The sequence below is a fragment of the Aptenodytes patagonicus genome, chromosome 3 (assembly GCF_965638725.1).
Source record: "Aptenodytes patagonicus chromosome 3, bAptPat1.pri.cur, whole genome shotgun sequence".
Lineage (NCBI taxonomy): Eukaryota > Metazoa > Chordata > Aves > Sphenisciformes > Spheniscidae > Aptenodytes > Aptenodytes patagonicus.
In genome coordinates this window covers 55,320,233-55,333,191 of record NC_134951.1, presented here as the reverse complement: position 1 = coordinate 55,333,191, position 12,959 = coordinate 55,320,233, and the positions used below count along the sequence as shown (strand labels likewise).

Genomic DNA, 12,959 nt, shown 5'->3' with positions numbered 1-12,959 from the left:
TATCTCCTGGACTGGTACCCAATAGATCCCATGTCATTTCCTTGCCCTGTCACAGACCCTCTGTGATTTGTGGCAAATTTCTTCTTCTTCATGCAGCATGAGTATTGTGAGGATAAATTCAATTATATTTGCCCTGTGCCATAATGCTGTGGTATCTTGGCGAGAGGTGTAGTTGAAAAACTTAGAGCAGTGAGCAGGAGCAGTTGGGATACACTGCTGTGCTATCCACCTCAAATCTGACATTAAAAGGATCCTGGAAGCCTACCTGCTGCTCTCATTTACAACTATGTAAACCCACTCATCAGCAATCAGAATTTACTTTTCCCTGACTTCTGTTACTATTATTTATTAAGAAATAGAGATCCATTTGCTTCCCAAGACAAGAATGGAGCTTGCTAGTAAAAGCAAGACAGGAAAACTTCTCTAAAATGATAAAAAATGGAGATAGAGATCCATTGATTTTCACTGTAAGTGGTTAGAAATCCATTTAAAAATAAGACTTCATTTCAGCAGCTATTTTTATCTTTTTAAAGCTACTCTGTATGGATGTCCTCTCTGAACTCTCATATATTTCTCCCCATAACATTTATTACATCTGATGCATCTTGACTTTTCAAAACACATAATGTGGTTTAGTTGTTTTACATAAAGATACAGGAATTGGGCACTAGTGAGGCAAATGATTGAGGCTTTTCCAAGTTTTTTAGAACACCTTGGCGATAACAGTCTGTTCAGAAATGCAAGGGCTATCTAACTGCAGCTTGTCTGACATTGTTTTCCAACAGCATTAGTTCACATCTGGCAGGAAGTATTGGCTTTAAAGGCTGCATGAAGGGTTTCCAGTTCCAAAAGAAGGATTTCAACTTGTTAGAAGAACCAGGAACTCTGGGAATCAGCTATGGGTGCCCAGAGGATTCACTGGTAAGCATAACATCATTTGTGAGATAACAACAAAATTTTGGCAACGGATACAGCTGTGAGCTTGAGTTTTACTCCAAACAATGGAAAGAAAGTCTTGAACCAAGGAAATGACAATGCACTCATTGACTGGGGGGGGGGGGTGTTAAGTCTGCTGACATACTACCCAATTTTCACCCTGAATTACAGCACAAGGTGTTTTACTTGATATTCTTATCATATGTGAACTTGCAATGAGAAAGCTGGATCTGAAATAAATTGTGTGCTGTATTCTGAAAGGAAATACTCCAACATAATTTGTTTTTCCTTAAAGAAAGAAGGAGAATTGTCCTTACATGCATCCTAATACAGATGTATGAAATTAAAAAGACAGCAAGATATTCAAATGAGTTCTCCCCTTAAGTCAGGCCAGCTCTTCCTCTGTGATACACAAACGAACTGCACCAGCATTAACACAGAAAATGCCATTTTGTTTCTAATCCCTTCCATTATTCATCATTTGTTCATTATAATGCAAGGCTGGTAAATCTAAAGAGTGTTTGTAGTCTTTATACTATGGCCATGTCTATCCAAAGCCATGCTGCGAACCTGTGAAGATGAAGGAGCCCACCACTTGTAGAACTCATCACACAGTCTCACCCTCTGTCAACAAGGAAGATAGCTGCAATTTGTCCTACCTCGGACCCAGTTTTCTTTCTCAGACTCAGAGGGTTATAGACTGCCATGGCCAGCCCCCCACACCAGCACTCAGTGCAGCACGCAAACTAATATATCACATGTTGGGATGCTGACTCAGTGCCACACAGCTCTGACAGGAGCTTGAGCCCCCTCTGCTTCTAGTCTTCATGCTCACTAACATCAGCAGATTTAGGATGAGGCCAAGAATCCCAGGAAACTGAAAACAATTTGACTTACGCTGTCTAAAATGGCTACACTTTCTTAAGATTTTCACAGCCTGTGAGGGATAGCCTATATAAATTAGATTAAGACACGCAGGAAAAAATTGAAGTTTTTATAGAAGAACTGAACTGGCTACATCTTAAAAAAAAAAAAGAAATAGCCTCCTCATTCTTTTTATGAGTTGACTGTTTTCTGCAGTTTACTTGTAAATTTGTTTCCTTTAATACACAGATGTCCCGCAAAGCATATTTCAATGGAGAGAGCTTCATTGCATCAAGCCAAAAAGTGTCCCTCTTAAGTGAATTTGAAGGAGGCTTTAATTTCCGGACATTGCAGCCCAACGGGCTGCTGTTCTACTATTCTGAAGGAGTGAGTATATATTTCTTTACAGTTTGCTTTATTTTATCGTTGGATTGTTTCCCAGGAGAATACTAGGGGAATGATACAATTTCTCACTTCATCTTTTCGTAATAGAGAAAGCAGTCCGCAATATAGAAGCATTCATTGATTACCTCATTTTCACAGTTTGATCTACAGATGAAAACTAGCAATGCTTAGACATTATTTTGATGTTGAGAAAAGGATTTGATCATATGCCTGGAATTAACATGCATCCATTTGTGCTCAATAAAGTCCTTAGGGCAGAAACACACAGCGGATCTTGCTGTGCTCAGCAGCACTGCAATCCCTATTTAGACCTGTAGGTGCTACCAAAGTACAAATAATATTAAGGGCCTGACATTTTCCATCCAGAGACAATGCCCTAGAAGCAAAGACAAAGTTTGTTTGAGCTAGTGGGATGGTATTTTGAGCATTGCTGAGTTGACAGAAATCAGTCAGAAAGCTGCCTATATTCCCAGATGGTACTTAGACCTCCATGTGTAACTGGGAAAAGCTGCACTTGAGAATGGCTCCTTCCTGCTGTGGGAAGCCAGGCTGCTCTAAATGCCCCCTCAGAGGTGTGACATGGGCAGAAATATGGACTTGCACCCCCAAAATGTTGTGTGAGCCAGAGCGATTCCAAGATCCTTCAGGCTCAGACTGACATATGCAGTAAGCATGAGCTCAGATGACAGAACATTTGCAACCACCCCCAAATGTCTGTTCTGCCATACTTGCAGAAGATTATCAGCAGTGCAGCAGGGAAGGCTGTGTGACACCAACAACCGCTCCTGAACTTTTACAATTTACAGCCTGGAGTATTACCTTAAATTGAAATCAGTAACCATGTCAGTTATCCATATCGTTTGCATAAATGAGGCCTTACACACACCACTTTCTGGTTTTAACTCAAAAGCTCTAATCCTATGAGGTGCCAAGTGCCCTACTTAACAAATGGAGGTTCAGCTATTTAGCACTTGACAGAATGAGACAGGATGACTCCTAACAGTGCACCGTAGCAGTGCTTGCTCTAATGGAACAGACAATATTCCGGCTATGTGGCACGGTGATCCCGTATGCCTGACCCAGATAGCAGATCTTATCTCTGACATAATTTTGAGTGATTGAACGGGTCTGATCAGAGGGAATTAGGAAAAGAAAAAAATTTTGGTCTTACGACAGCAGGAATCTTGCAGTAACAGCTGCTCTATACAGTACCAGGGGTACCAGAAACACAAATGAAATGTAAACATCATACATCCGTGCTAGATGGAAGGAGCTCATGTGACAGATATATGGGACATAATCAGCAGCAGAATTCCCAGAATTCAGACTTAAAAAACAGCAAGAATATCAATTCTAATGAGGTCATTGCCTGTTTTGCTTCTCAGGATACCCTTCTGCAAATAAAGCACAAATGGAGAAAACAGCAGGAAGGAAAATAAATACAACAGGAAAATGCACAGAACCTTTAATTTTTCTGTGTTACACTTGCTTATGAAGATGTTTTTGTCTGTATTTCAGTCAGATGTATTATCCATCTCTATGGACAGAGGTGCTGTTGTTTTAAATGCAAGTGGAACCAAAATTCAATCACCAGACCGAAATTACAATGATGGAAAAACCCACTTCATTATTACTTCTGTCACCCCAGAAAGGTAAAGCTGTCCAGCATCATTTATTCCCTACCTTTAGAATATAAATATTTCTTGCAAAGCACGTTATCATTTAACATTCGCTTTCAAAGTGATGCTTAAGTGGGGTTTTTTAAGTGATTTTTTAACTGATCAATTCAGTTAAAAAAATACAAAGCCAAAAATCTATGTGACTGAAAACTGGCCAACTTGGCCTGAGCACGAGATGCTGGGATTTTTTAGTGAAACTAAAATACAGTTTTTCTAAAAGCTTAGTCCGTTTTTGTCCTCAGGTATGAAAGCAGTTTAATATAAGACTAGCATGAGATTCATTTTTCAGCAGGATTGATTGTTCTGATTTGTTAAAGCAATCCCAAATTGACCTTGAAGGAATTGAGGCATCTTCACAAAAAGCATTTATTTGGGATATATACAGTGGAACATGTTCAAAATATTTTTAGCACTGACAGACACAAATGTAAGACTAAACACAGCAGTAGGGAATAAGTCTCTCTGTGTGCTTCTTAAAAAACTTGAAAGCATTTTTTATTGGTATGTTTTACTGTTGTTTTCTATGTTTAAAATTTTCTTAGAAGGTCAAATAATCAAAGCATCTTTCTTCAAGAAACTTGCCTATGCAGATACAACCAGGTCATTCTCAGTTTTCTAACAGAAATGGAGGTTTGCACTTACGGCTTCTGACATCCAAGAAACATAATTTGAAAAGCTGAAGGTGTGAAAAGGTGCCTTGGAATAGTGTTGGAGACTGTTATGTTTCCCTGAGTGTTTTGAATTCTGAATTTGCCAAACAAAACCAATGTCTGATGCTTTAGTTATACTCAGTTTCTTAATAAAGCAATAGAATCCTTCCTGACTTCTGCAGCAATTAATGCGTTGCAAAATGAGATTAGGCAAAGAACACTGTATAAACTCAAACATCAATGTACTGTGATGAAAGAGAAGGAAAAAGGGATAGGGACATAAAGAAGAAGGATTAGCATGTGCTTGATCTTATTTTACCCAAATGGTGGCTCCATCCATTTATTAGCGATCCCTTAGTTTATCTATCTTCACTGCGTGGACTGTATTTTTTTGGACTCCACAATTAAACCCAGGATATTAAGAAATCCATGGGCCTCTGGACTCAGTTTTGCCAGTGGGTTAATCACACTGCTGCTTGTTGCACAGCTGGAAGCGAGAAGGTCTTCTCATGACTTTGAGCACTACCATTCAGTGATGTATACAGTGAGCGGAGCATTTTGGGTGCATGTAATACGCTGTCTAACCACTGGCATTGACGTTTCTGAAACCAGACTACAAAATGAATGCTTTGCCTTTGTAGATATGAGCTGACTGTTGACGACAAGAAACAAAGTAAGAAGAACCCAGCGAAGGACAGAGCAGGAAAAAGCCTGGACAGCATCAAGAAATTTTATTTTGGTGGCTCTCCCCTCAGAACACAGCAAGCCAACTTCACTGGCTGCATAAGCAACGCTTACTTCACTAGGTGCGCAGCATCCTCCCAAACACTTTACCAGGCAGTCGCTGCCCGACAGCCTGAATAGTAGCTCAAGAGAACTGATTTATTGTCACAATAAAAATCCCTCTCTCATTTTGTGAGGCTAGACAGTATGTGCGAATAAGTTTCTTACCTTATTTGCCATGGAATCTGTTGGCACAGACATGCTAGGTTAAGATACTGTTAAAGTGGGAATAACTTGATGTAAATCAGCTTTCAGTACTGCACCTGCTAATGCTGCTGGTGCAATGTATAATTTGCATAGCTGTAATTTACATTTATATTATGTAGCTTTCAGCTCTGCCTTTGAAACAAAATTATATTAAGGCATCTCACAGAAGCTGGGGATGTTAGGAGTTTGGTCATGTGAAAATGGTCAGAATTTGTTGATCTTAATCGCTTTGTGAAATGTTCTTATATAGAAGATTTTAAAGTGAATTTGATGCTGCAGATTGATACTTTCTGTTTATGCAAGCGTGGATACAACAGGCAGAGGTAGTATAGGCTGCCCGCCTTACCCAAACATTGACTGATAAATCTATACTTTTATCCAAGAATGGAAAAAAGCCCATCCAAACATCATTTAAACTATAAATGCAAAATTCTGTAATTTTTATGAAGACAATTCCAACACTTGGAAAAAAGCTGTTCTTGTCATCCCCTCTTTGAAACACAGGTTGGATCGAGACGTTGAAGTGGAAGATTTCCAGCAGTACCCTGAGAAAGTTCAGACTTCTTTGTATGGATGCCCTGTTGAATCTCCTCCAGTTGCTCTTCTCCATAAGAAAGGAAAAAACTCATCAAAAGCCAAAGGAAACCGTAATAAAAAGGTTTGCTACAAATTGGCCCAGTACCACCCTAGAATTTTCCAAAGTTGATACATACTGTGCCATGATTGGGAATTCTCCAAATCATGGATCCAAAATGTACCACGTGAAGAATATTTCAGATATATGAAGGAAAGGATCCTGTTCCTTTACATATTGCATCACTGCAAATGACTGCCCTGACCCGATCTATCTGGCCTACACTTGCATCATTCTCTCTTGCTAGAACTGTAAAACAAAATTTATGACATCTTCAAAACAGTACTGCAGAAACAAGCCTTCTTGATTTCTTCTATATCCTAAAGGCAATAAGCTTGCTTCTGTTCTCAGCTACTTCTGTATAGCTCTCTCTACTGCATACAATTAGCACGCATTAATATAAATGTGGAAAAAACCTCCTTCCAGCATGTACAACTTTTAGTCCAAGCATGTCCTCTTATGCCTATAGTATAGCTGATATCATCAAAACCAGAGAGGAAAAGATTCAATTAGGAAAACTGGAAAAGAATTGAATTGTAATTATGTTAGCTACACAAGTATTCTGTTTATCCCTTCTTCTGCCCTGAATCAGCCTCTGTAGTACATCTGTTCACGGAAGATTTGACTTGGAACCATTCCTGGTATTTTTGTAAGGAAAAAATATATTACTAGCATATATATAAATGATACTGTTATTTTTATTATGTCCAATCTTAGTTAAAATTTCTGGTTAATGGTTCTCTTTCTATGAAGGTGGGAAGAGATAAAGACAAGATTTCACAGACTTCAACTGGCCTCAAAAAATTGCATGAAGATGTGAATATGCAAAGAGACCCTCAGTGCCACTTGCCCATGAATCCCAAGGCAACCGAACATGCGTATCAGTTTGGAGGAACAGCAAACAGCCGGCAAGAATTTGATCACATACCGAAGGATTTCAGTGAAAGGTAAAGGGACCTTAGAAAGAAAAATTAAATACACCGGGGAGGAGACATATATTAAAAGGTGTTTCAGTTAAGTAAGAGCAATAAATAGAATGTGCTTCCAGTTACATCCCTTTTGTGGAGTCTTCATCTGCATTGTATATTAACAAAATGTGTCTCCTTGCCTATTTGTAGGCTGTTAGTTCTATACAAGCAATGCACCATTGGCCTTTTTATGCAAGAAACAATGGCATTAGAGCAGAACTGGAAAAGAACACGATAGTTCACCAAGAAATGAAGCTGTTATGTGTTGAGCAGACCTTGGCAGCTGTTTAATCGTTATGAATCTACACAGTGCATACACTTTTCATAAAGCTATGAAAAACATGTCCAATTCAAGCCATAATGGAAATACAAGTAATTAATAATGGGTCCAGATACTGTGGACATTTAATTCTCAGGCTCACACAGAATATGCCATATGGTATGTTATGACCAACAAAGGATTTTGGTTAAATACTTTCCATGAAAGACTATAAATTCAACAACACAGCGCTTCCTGGAAGCATACCAGACCACTAACTCAGAAAAGAAGAGTGCTATTTCCTGACTTAAATAAAAAAAGCATTACATTTGTTTTAATTCAATAGTGTTTTACTTAGGGCAGTCCTGATGGGGCCCATATAAAGAAGGAAAACCCAAACTCTAACATGTCTCTTCAGCCCTCCAAGACGTATTTGTTTTACAACTGTTATTACAGCTTCATCGTTATAATGTGCATTTTAAAAAAACAATGACTTGTGATGTTTTAAAACAACCGATATTGGCAAGGGCCTAAGTGTGTGTGGAATGTACACACACATGCAATGGGGAACGTATAGATCCTTCAGGCAATACAAAGAATGGAAGCTAGGCAGGCACCTGACATGAGAAGCAGGACTAATCAGTTCTGGCACTGTCCTACACCAGTACAGCTTTGTCATTTTTTAGACCCAAAGTAATAATACCAATCACTCAAGAAATCTTCACTGTTGACAGTGTCAAACCAGATCAGTATAACTTGCCATGTTGTCTTGGACTTCACAAGGAACTACAAGGAAGGAGAAGCTTAGCAGTGAGTCTGGAATAACATTAAAGATTTGTGAACTGTCAGGCCTCCATGCCATCACAGTTAAAAAGACCCCCAACATTGCTGTTCAACAGGAATGGAAATGTAGTGTATATACTGTCAGTTATTGGTGGTCTGTATTGATTTTATTCACTTCAGAGATTTTAATTTTTGAAAACAAGTTCCTTGCAAGGCAGCTTCTCCTCCAACTTTGATTTCTACTCCAGAAACCAGTATGGAATGTTTCTCAGAAACACCACTTCCATAAAGGAGATGCATATTCTTTTGGATGAGAGGAAAATCTCAGTCTTCCTCTGCCTGCAGTTTGATTTAAGTCAATTATATCTGCTCTAATTTTAATATTGTGTTTTTATGTGCCAGAGCTCAGTTCTCTATCAGTCTGAAAACTCACTCATCTCATGGAATGATTTTCTACATCTCGGATCAAAAAGAGACCAACTTCATGGCCCTTTTTGTTGCTCATGGCCGACTCATTTTTATGTTTAATGCTGGTCATCAGAAGATAAGGATTAAGAGCCAAGAGAAATACAATGATGGCCTTTGGCACAATGTAAGTAAAAGAAAACGATCATTATGATGGCATATGCCATCAAGGCCGCAGTAAAGACACTGATGATGTGACAGCTCAGGGAGTTTTCATTCATGTGTTCATAACCACACATATATGTTGAGAAACTTCTGCCAGTATTTTTAAATCTTCGATGCGGCATTTTATCAAGTCATTAGCTAGGGACAGGAAAGTGAATCAGCTATAAAAATCCAGCAATTCCCAATACTAACAGCTGAACAGAAGTGACAGAAACAAGCAGAACAGTGAGGCAACTAAGAGTTAAGTTAGCTAGGAAAGGAAGGACTAGGATAATTCTGTTCAGCAAATTTCTTTGTGTGCCTAAGCAAGGAGCACAGCTGTCTTAGGGTCCCTCTGTAGTCTATGAAAATAAAAAGACAATTTTAGGGGTCAAAGTGAATTTCCCTCTGTAGGTACTTCTCTCTCCTCACTGAGGAACAGTAGACAGAGGAAGTCTACAGTTACTAAGCTCCTAACTTGGGCAGTAAAGTGTTTAAAGCAGGCTGGATGAATCCAGACCATAAAACTGGCAAAGACCATGAAAATGCTAACAGTGATAGCACTGTAGCAATGAATCATATATGCGAATATAAGATTCGCATATCTCAGTAGACCTTGTGACACCTTGATTACCTCTGCCTTGTACACCAAAATGTAAGAAAGACAGCAGGCTTACTATCTAGCCTTTACATGAATGTGAAAAAAAAGGGTTGTCCAGCAAAGAATATTGGCAGTTAATAAAACAGGCTTGTAGAGTATTACTCACAAGCTTTTCTTCTCAAACTTCTTATCTTCTTCCACTGCACAGGAGTGTTCCCTCAACAGAAGAAAGTAATCTTCCAAATGTTTTTCCTCCCTTTCTAGGTGATATTTATTAGAGGCAAAAATATTGGTCGCTTGATAATTGATGGTCTCCGAGTACTGGAAGAATCTTTCGGCGGTAATGCTAACACCTGGCAAGTCACCGAACCACTCTATATTGGGGGTGTAGCTCCAGGAAAAGCTGTAAAAAATATCCAGGTAAAGCAGACACCCATTACATCATCCCACACATCTATGCACAGCTAATGCAAAAGCTGACTGTAGGGATGAGTTCAGGCAAAAGCGTATTATGTTCCGAATCCCCAGCAAGCTGAGGAGCACACAGCTCATTTCAAGTGGACAGCAAAGCTCCCACAGGGCTGCGCTGGCAGTAGCTGGGCTAGACTTCCATTGACTTACTTGCAGCAGCAACTGGAAAGCCAGTGGTCTCTGAGGAACAGAGAAATGCTAGTGACACCCAAGCTTAGATGAGACAGGTAAAGTTAGGTGAGATCAGTTCTACCCTAAGATCTGAGACACAGATGAGTTTCGGAGAGATTTTAGTGTTGTCTTAGTATCTCTATTTTAAGACAGTACCTAGAAGTCCGGATTCTGCTCTACATCTTGGATACTGAAGTATATGGAAAGGAGTGTTAAATCAAAAATGAACATAACCAAGTCTCCTTCAAGGTAATCTTTAGTGTTATGTGCCTAACAAGATAGATACACTACTCAGAAAAAGTAGACCCTTGTCTTGCATTGAGGGTATGAGGTATGTATAACACTGCCTTGCCCTAGTTGTGCTTTGTTTCTCACGGTTCAGTAAGGATTGTTTGAGAAACAACACAAGCTGGAGCTACCTTCAAGTCATCAGAGAGACATGAGAGTCTACAAAAAGTGTATGTCCTGCTTCTCTTCTCTGGAAACTGTTTTTTAATTCAAAAGTGATGCACCAGACAATCACAACCTTACAGCTCATAAACAAGTACAAATAGGGACAGAAAAGTTTATTTCCTTCCACAAGTAGTTTATCTACTAATCATGCTTTTTTCTCCCCTCAGATTAACTCTGTCTACAGTTTTAGTGGTTGTCTCAGCAATTTACAGCTCAATGGAAGATCAATTACTTCAGCTTCACAGACATTTAGTGTAACGCCTTGCTTTGAAGGCCCATCAGAAGCAGGAACATACTTTTCATCCGAAGGAGGATATGTCGTCCTTGGTAATACACTACTAAACAAATGTATCCCATAATAAGACTGTACTATTCACTGTGCTTCAGAATGGCATATTTCACTAAAGGGCATGGTAATTTCTGAGGCTGTGAGCTGTAAGGATTATTAGATACAGATCATTATTGTGGTAAGCAGCTGATGTTGACAGGTCACAACGTCACCATGAAACTTAACAAGTTGTTACATAAATATATGTGTGTGTATTTCAAATAACTAGAATAATTTTACAAGGGAACAGATTATAATATGGTAAAATTTATCGCAGACATATAGAAGTCAATGTGGCTAAAACTAAGTATACCAGCAAATGGTCATCCCTTAGTTTTTTAATTAATAAAACAACATGTAATTCAAAAATCCTAACGAAAGGCTTTCTGCATGTCTTGATAATGAACAGCATGACAGAACACATCTTTTCAGTCATTTAGGCCTGCTGTGTTCCAGGAAGTGTTTTATGAGGGGTTTTTGGTCACATAGGCTCTGATCTGAACAGGAAAGGAAACTGCACAACCCTATTCATTGGCAACACCAAGAAGAATTAGACAGTGTTTCTAATTTGCTCCCTGGCCTGCCACCAGATTGGAAAAGGAGCTTTCTTCTAGTGAATCATCAAAGCTCAAGTGAACGCCCACTCACAGCATAAAGACTGCTGAATGCCTAGCAAATTCACAGTAAGAAACTGCCAAAAAATACAGATAATTTACTTTCTGCTCTCCATGTCATTGCTAAGAAATATTTTTAAACAAAATACATTTTTTTTAAATAATGAGAAAAATAAAGAAACCTTTATAAGTACTTCAAGCAAACATAATCAAAACAAAAGTTGAAATGGGTCATTGACAGCACACCATGCCATCTCATCAAGTATGTGTACTAGTACATGTTCCAATAGTTTTAAAGACAGAACAAATAAGTTCCACCCTGAGGCTTTGAAATTCCCTTTTGACTTTGAGTAGACATACAATTTCATCACTAACAGTACAAAAAGAATGTTATTCTTTTTCCCTCACAGATGAATCCTTCAGTTTAGGCCTGAAATTTGAAGTTGTTTTTGAAATACGTCCCCGAAGCAGCTCAGGAATTCTACTGCATGGTCACAGCGTGAATGGAGAGTACTTGAATATGCACATGAGAAATGGACAGGTATAACGAAGGCCACATTTCCTCCACTGCTTTGACTGGTTCCTCTCCTACCTACTTGGGCTCTGCTATATGCAGCTTTTGTCTTACAAATTTGCCATTAATTGATTCTTATTTCTCTCTTAAATGTATTAACTGCTTAGTTTAGGCAACCCAGGTATTTCTTTTAAAATACAAAAAACAACACCTAAGACAAAATCATATCACTTTACTGATACCAACTATAAATCTTTAATGAGCAGCTGAAAAGAAGCCAGAGCACTGACTCTTTGGTGCTGTTCTTTCATCCACACATTAAAAATGTATAACAGTTACAAGTAAGGTAACCGTTGATGAATTTTTATTGCTTGTTTGTTAAAAAGAGAAGTCTGAGTTGCGCTGTCTCTTCTTGCTTTAACATATATGTGTGTGATGGGGAAAGTGAGGGAAAGGGAAAGTGCTGATTGTCTGTTGATCTGGTTTCTAGAGCCTCTGGATTTTTGTAAGGCTGTCAATTGAACAAGAGAGGTTTGAAATGAACTTACCAGATAGTTGTTCCTGTTGCTATTTTTTTATTATGTTCATCGCTAAAATCTGGATCACATCATGCTACACATTGCACACATACAGTAATAAGTTGCAGTCTAAGTGGACAAAACAAGCAAAGGTTTAGAGCAGGGGAAAAAAAAATTCCTTTTCCAGAAAAGAAACTCAGGGCATAGTCAAGAGACTAAGCAGTGTGGGTATTCTTTAACCACTGCAATGCACTACCCAGTATCTAACTGTCCACCAAAGTGGAAGAGTATTTAAGTCATGCTGGCTGTCCCTCGGTTAGAAATGCAACACCTGAGGAAACATGCTGTCACCTCTCTTACAATAACAGGAACCAACAGTAGAGTGACCGAGTGGACAGTTTAACATGGTGATTCATCCTATCCTAAAGCAGATGTCTAATATAGGTGACTAAATGAGCTGTCATTCAGATAATGTATTTTTCTGTATTGACTATAGAGAGAACAACAGGTGC

The 12,959-nt window shown here is 38.8% G+C and overlaps 1 protein-coding gene and 1 long non-coding RNA gene across 3 annotated transcripts in view; one reads left to right on the top strand and one right to left on the bottom strand.

Annotated features, from left to right (window-relative positions):
• Positions 1 to 12,959, bottom strand: part of LOC143158041 (uncharacterized) — a 47,408-nt gene that overhangs the window by 19,919 nt on the left and 14,530 nt on the right. The gene's annotated exons all lie outside the window — the stretch shown is intronic.
• LAMA4 (laminin subunit alpha 4) overlaps positions 1 to 12,959 on the top strand; it is a 110,380-nt gene that overhangs the window by 87,862 nt on the left and 9,559 nt on the right. For both annotated transcript variants that reach the window (XM_076333444.1, XM_076333445.1), the window contains exons 26-35: positions 786 to 921; positions 2,050 to 2,187; positions 3,724 to 3,857; positions 5,176 to 5,340; positions 6,029 to 6,182; positions 6,912 to 7,105; positions 8,571 to 8,760; positions 9,643 to 9,798; positions 10,641 to 10,800; positions 11,826 to 11,956. In XM_076333444.1, coding sequence (XP_076189559.1) covers positions 786 to 921; positions 2,050 to 2,187; positions 3,724 to 3,857; positions 5,176 to 5,340; positions 6,029 to 6,182; positions 6,912 to 7,105; positions 8,571 to 8,760; positions 9,643 to 9,798; positions 10,641 to 10,800; positions 11,826 to 11,956 — 1,558 coding nt within the window. The remainder of the gene's footprint in view (positions 1 to 785; positions 922 to 2,049; positions 2,188 to 3,723; positions 3,858 to 5,175; positions 5,341 to 6,028; positions 6,183 to 6,911; positions 7,106 to 8,570; positions 8,761 to 9,642; positions 9,799 to 10,640; positions 10,801 to 11,825; positions 11,957 to 12,959) is intronic.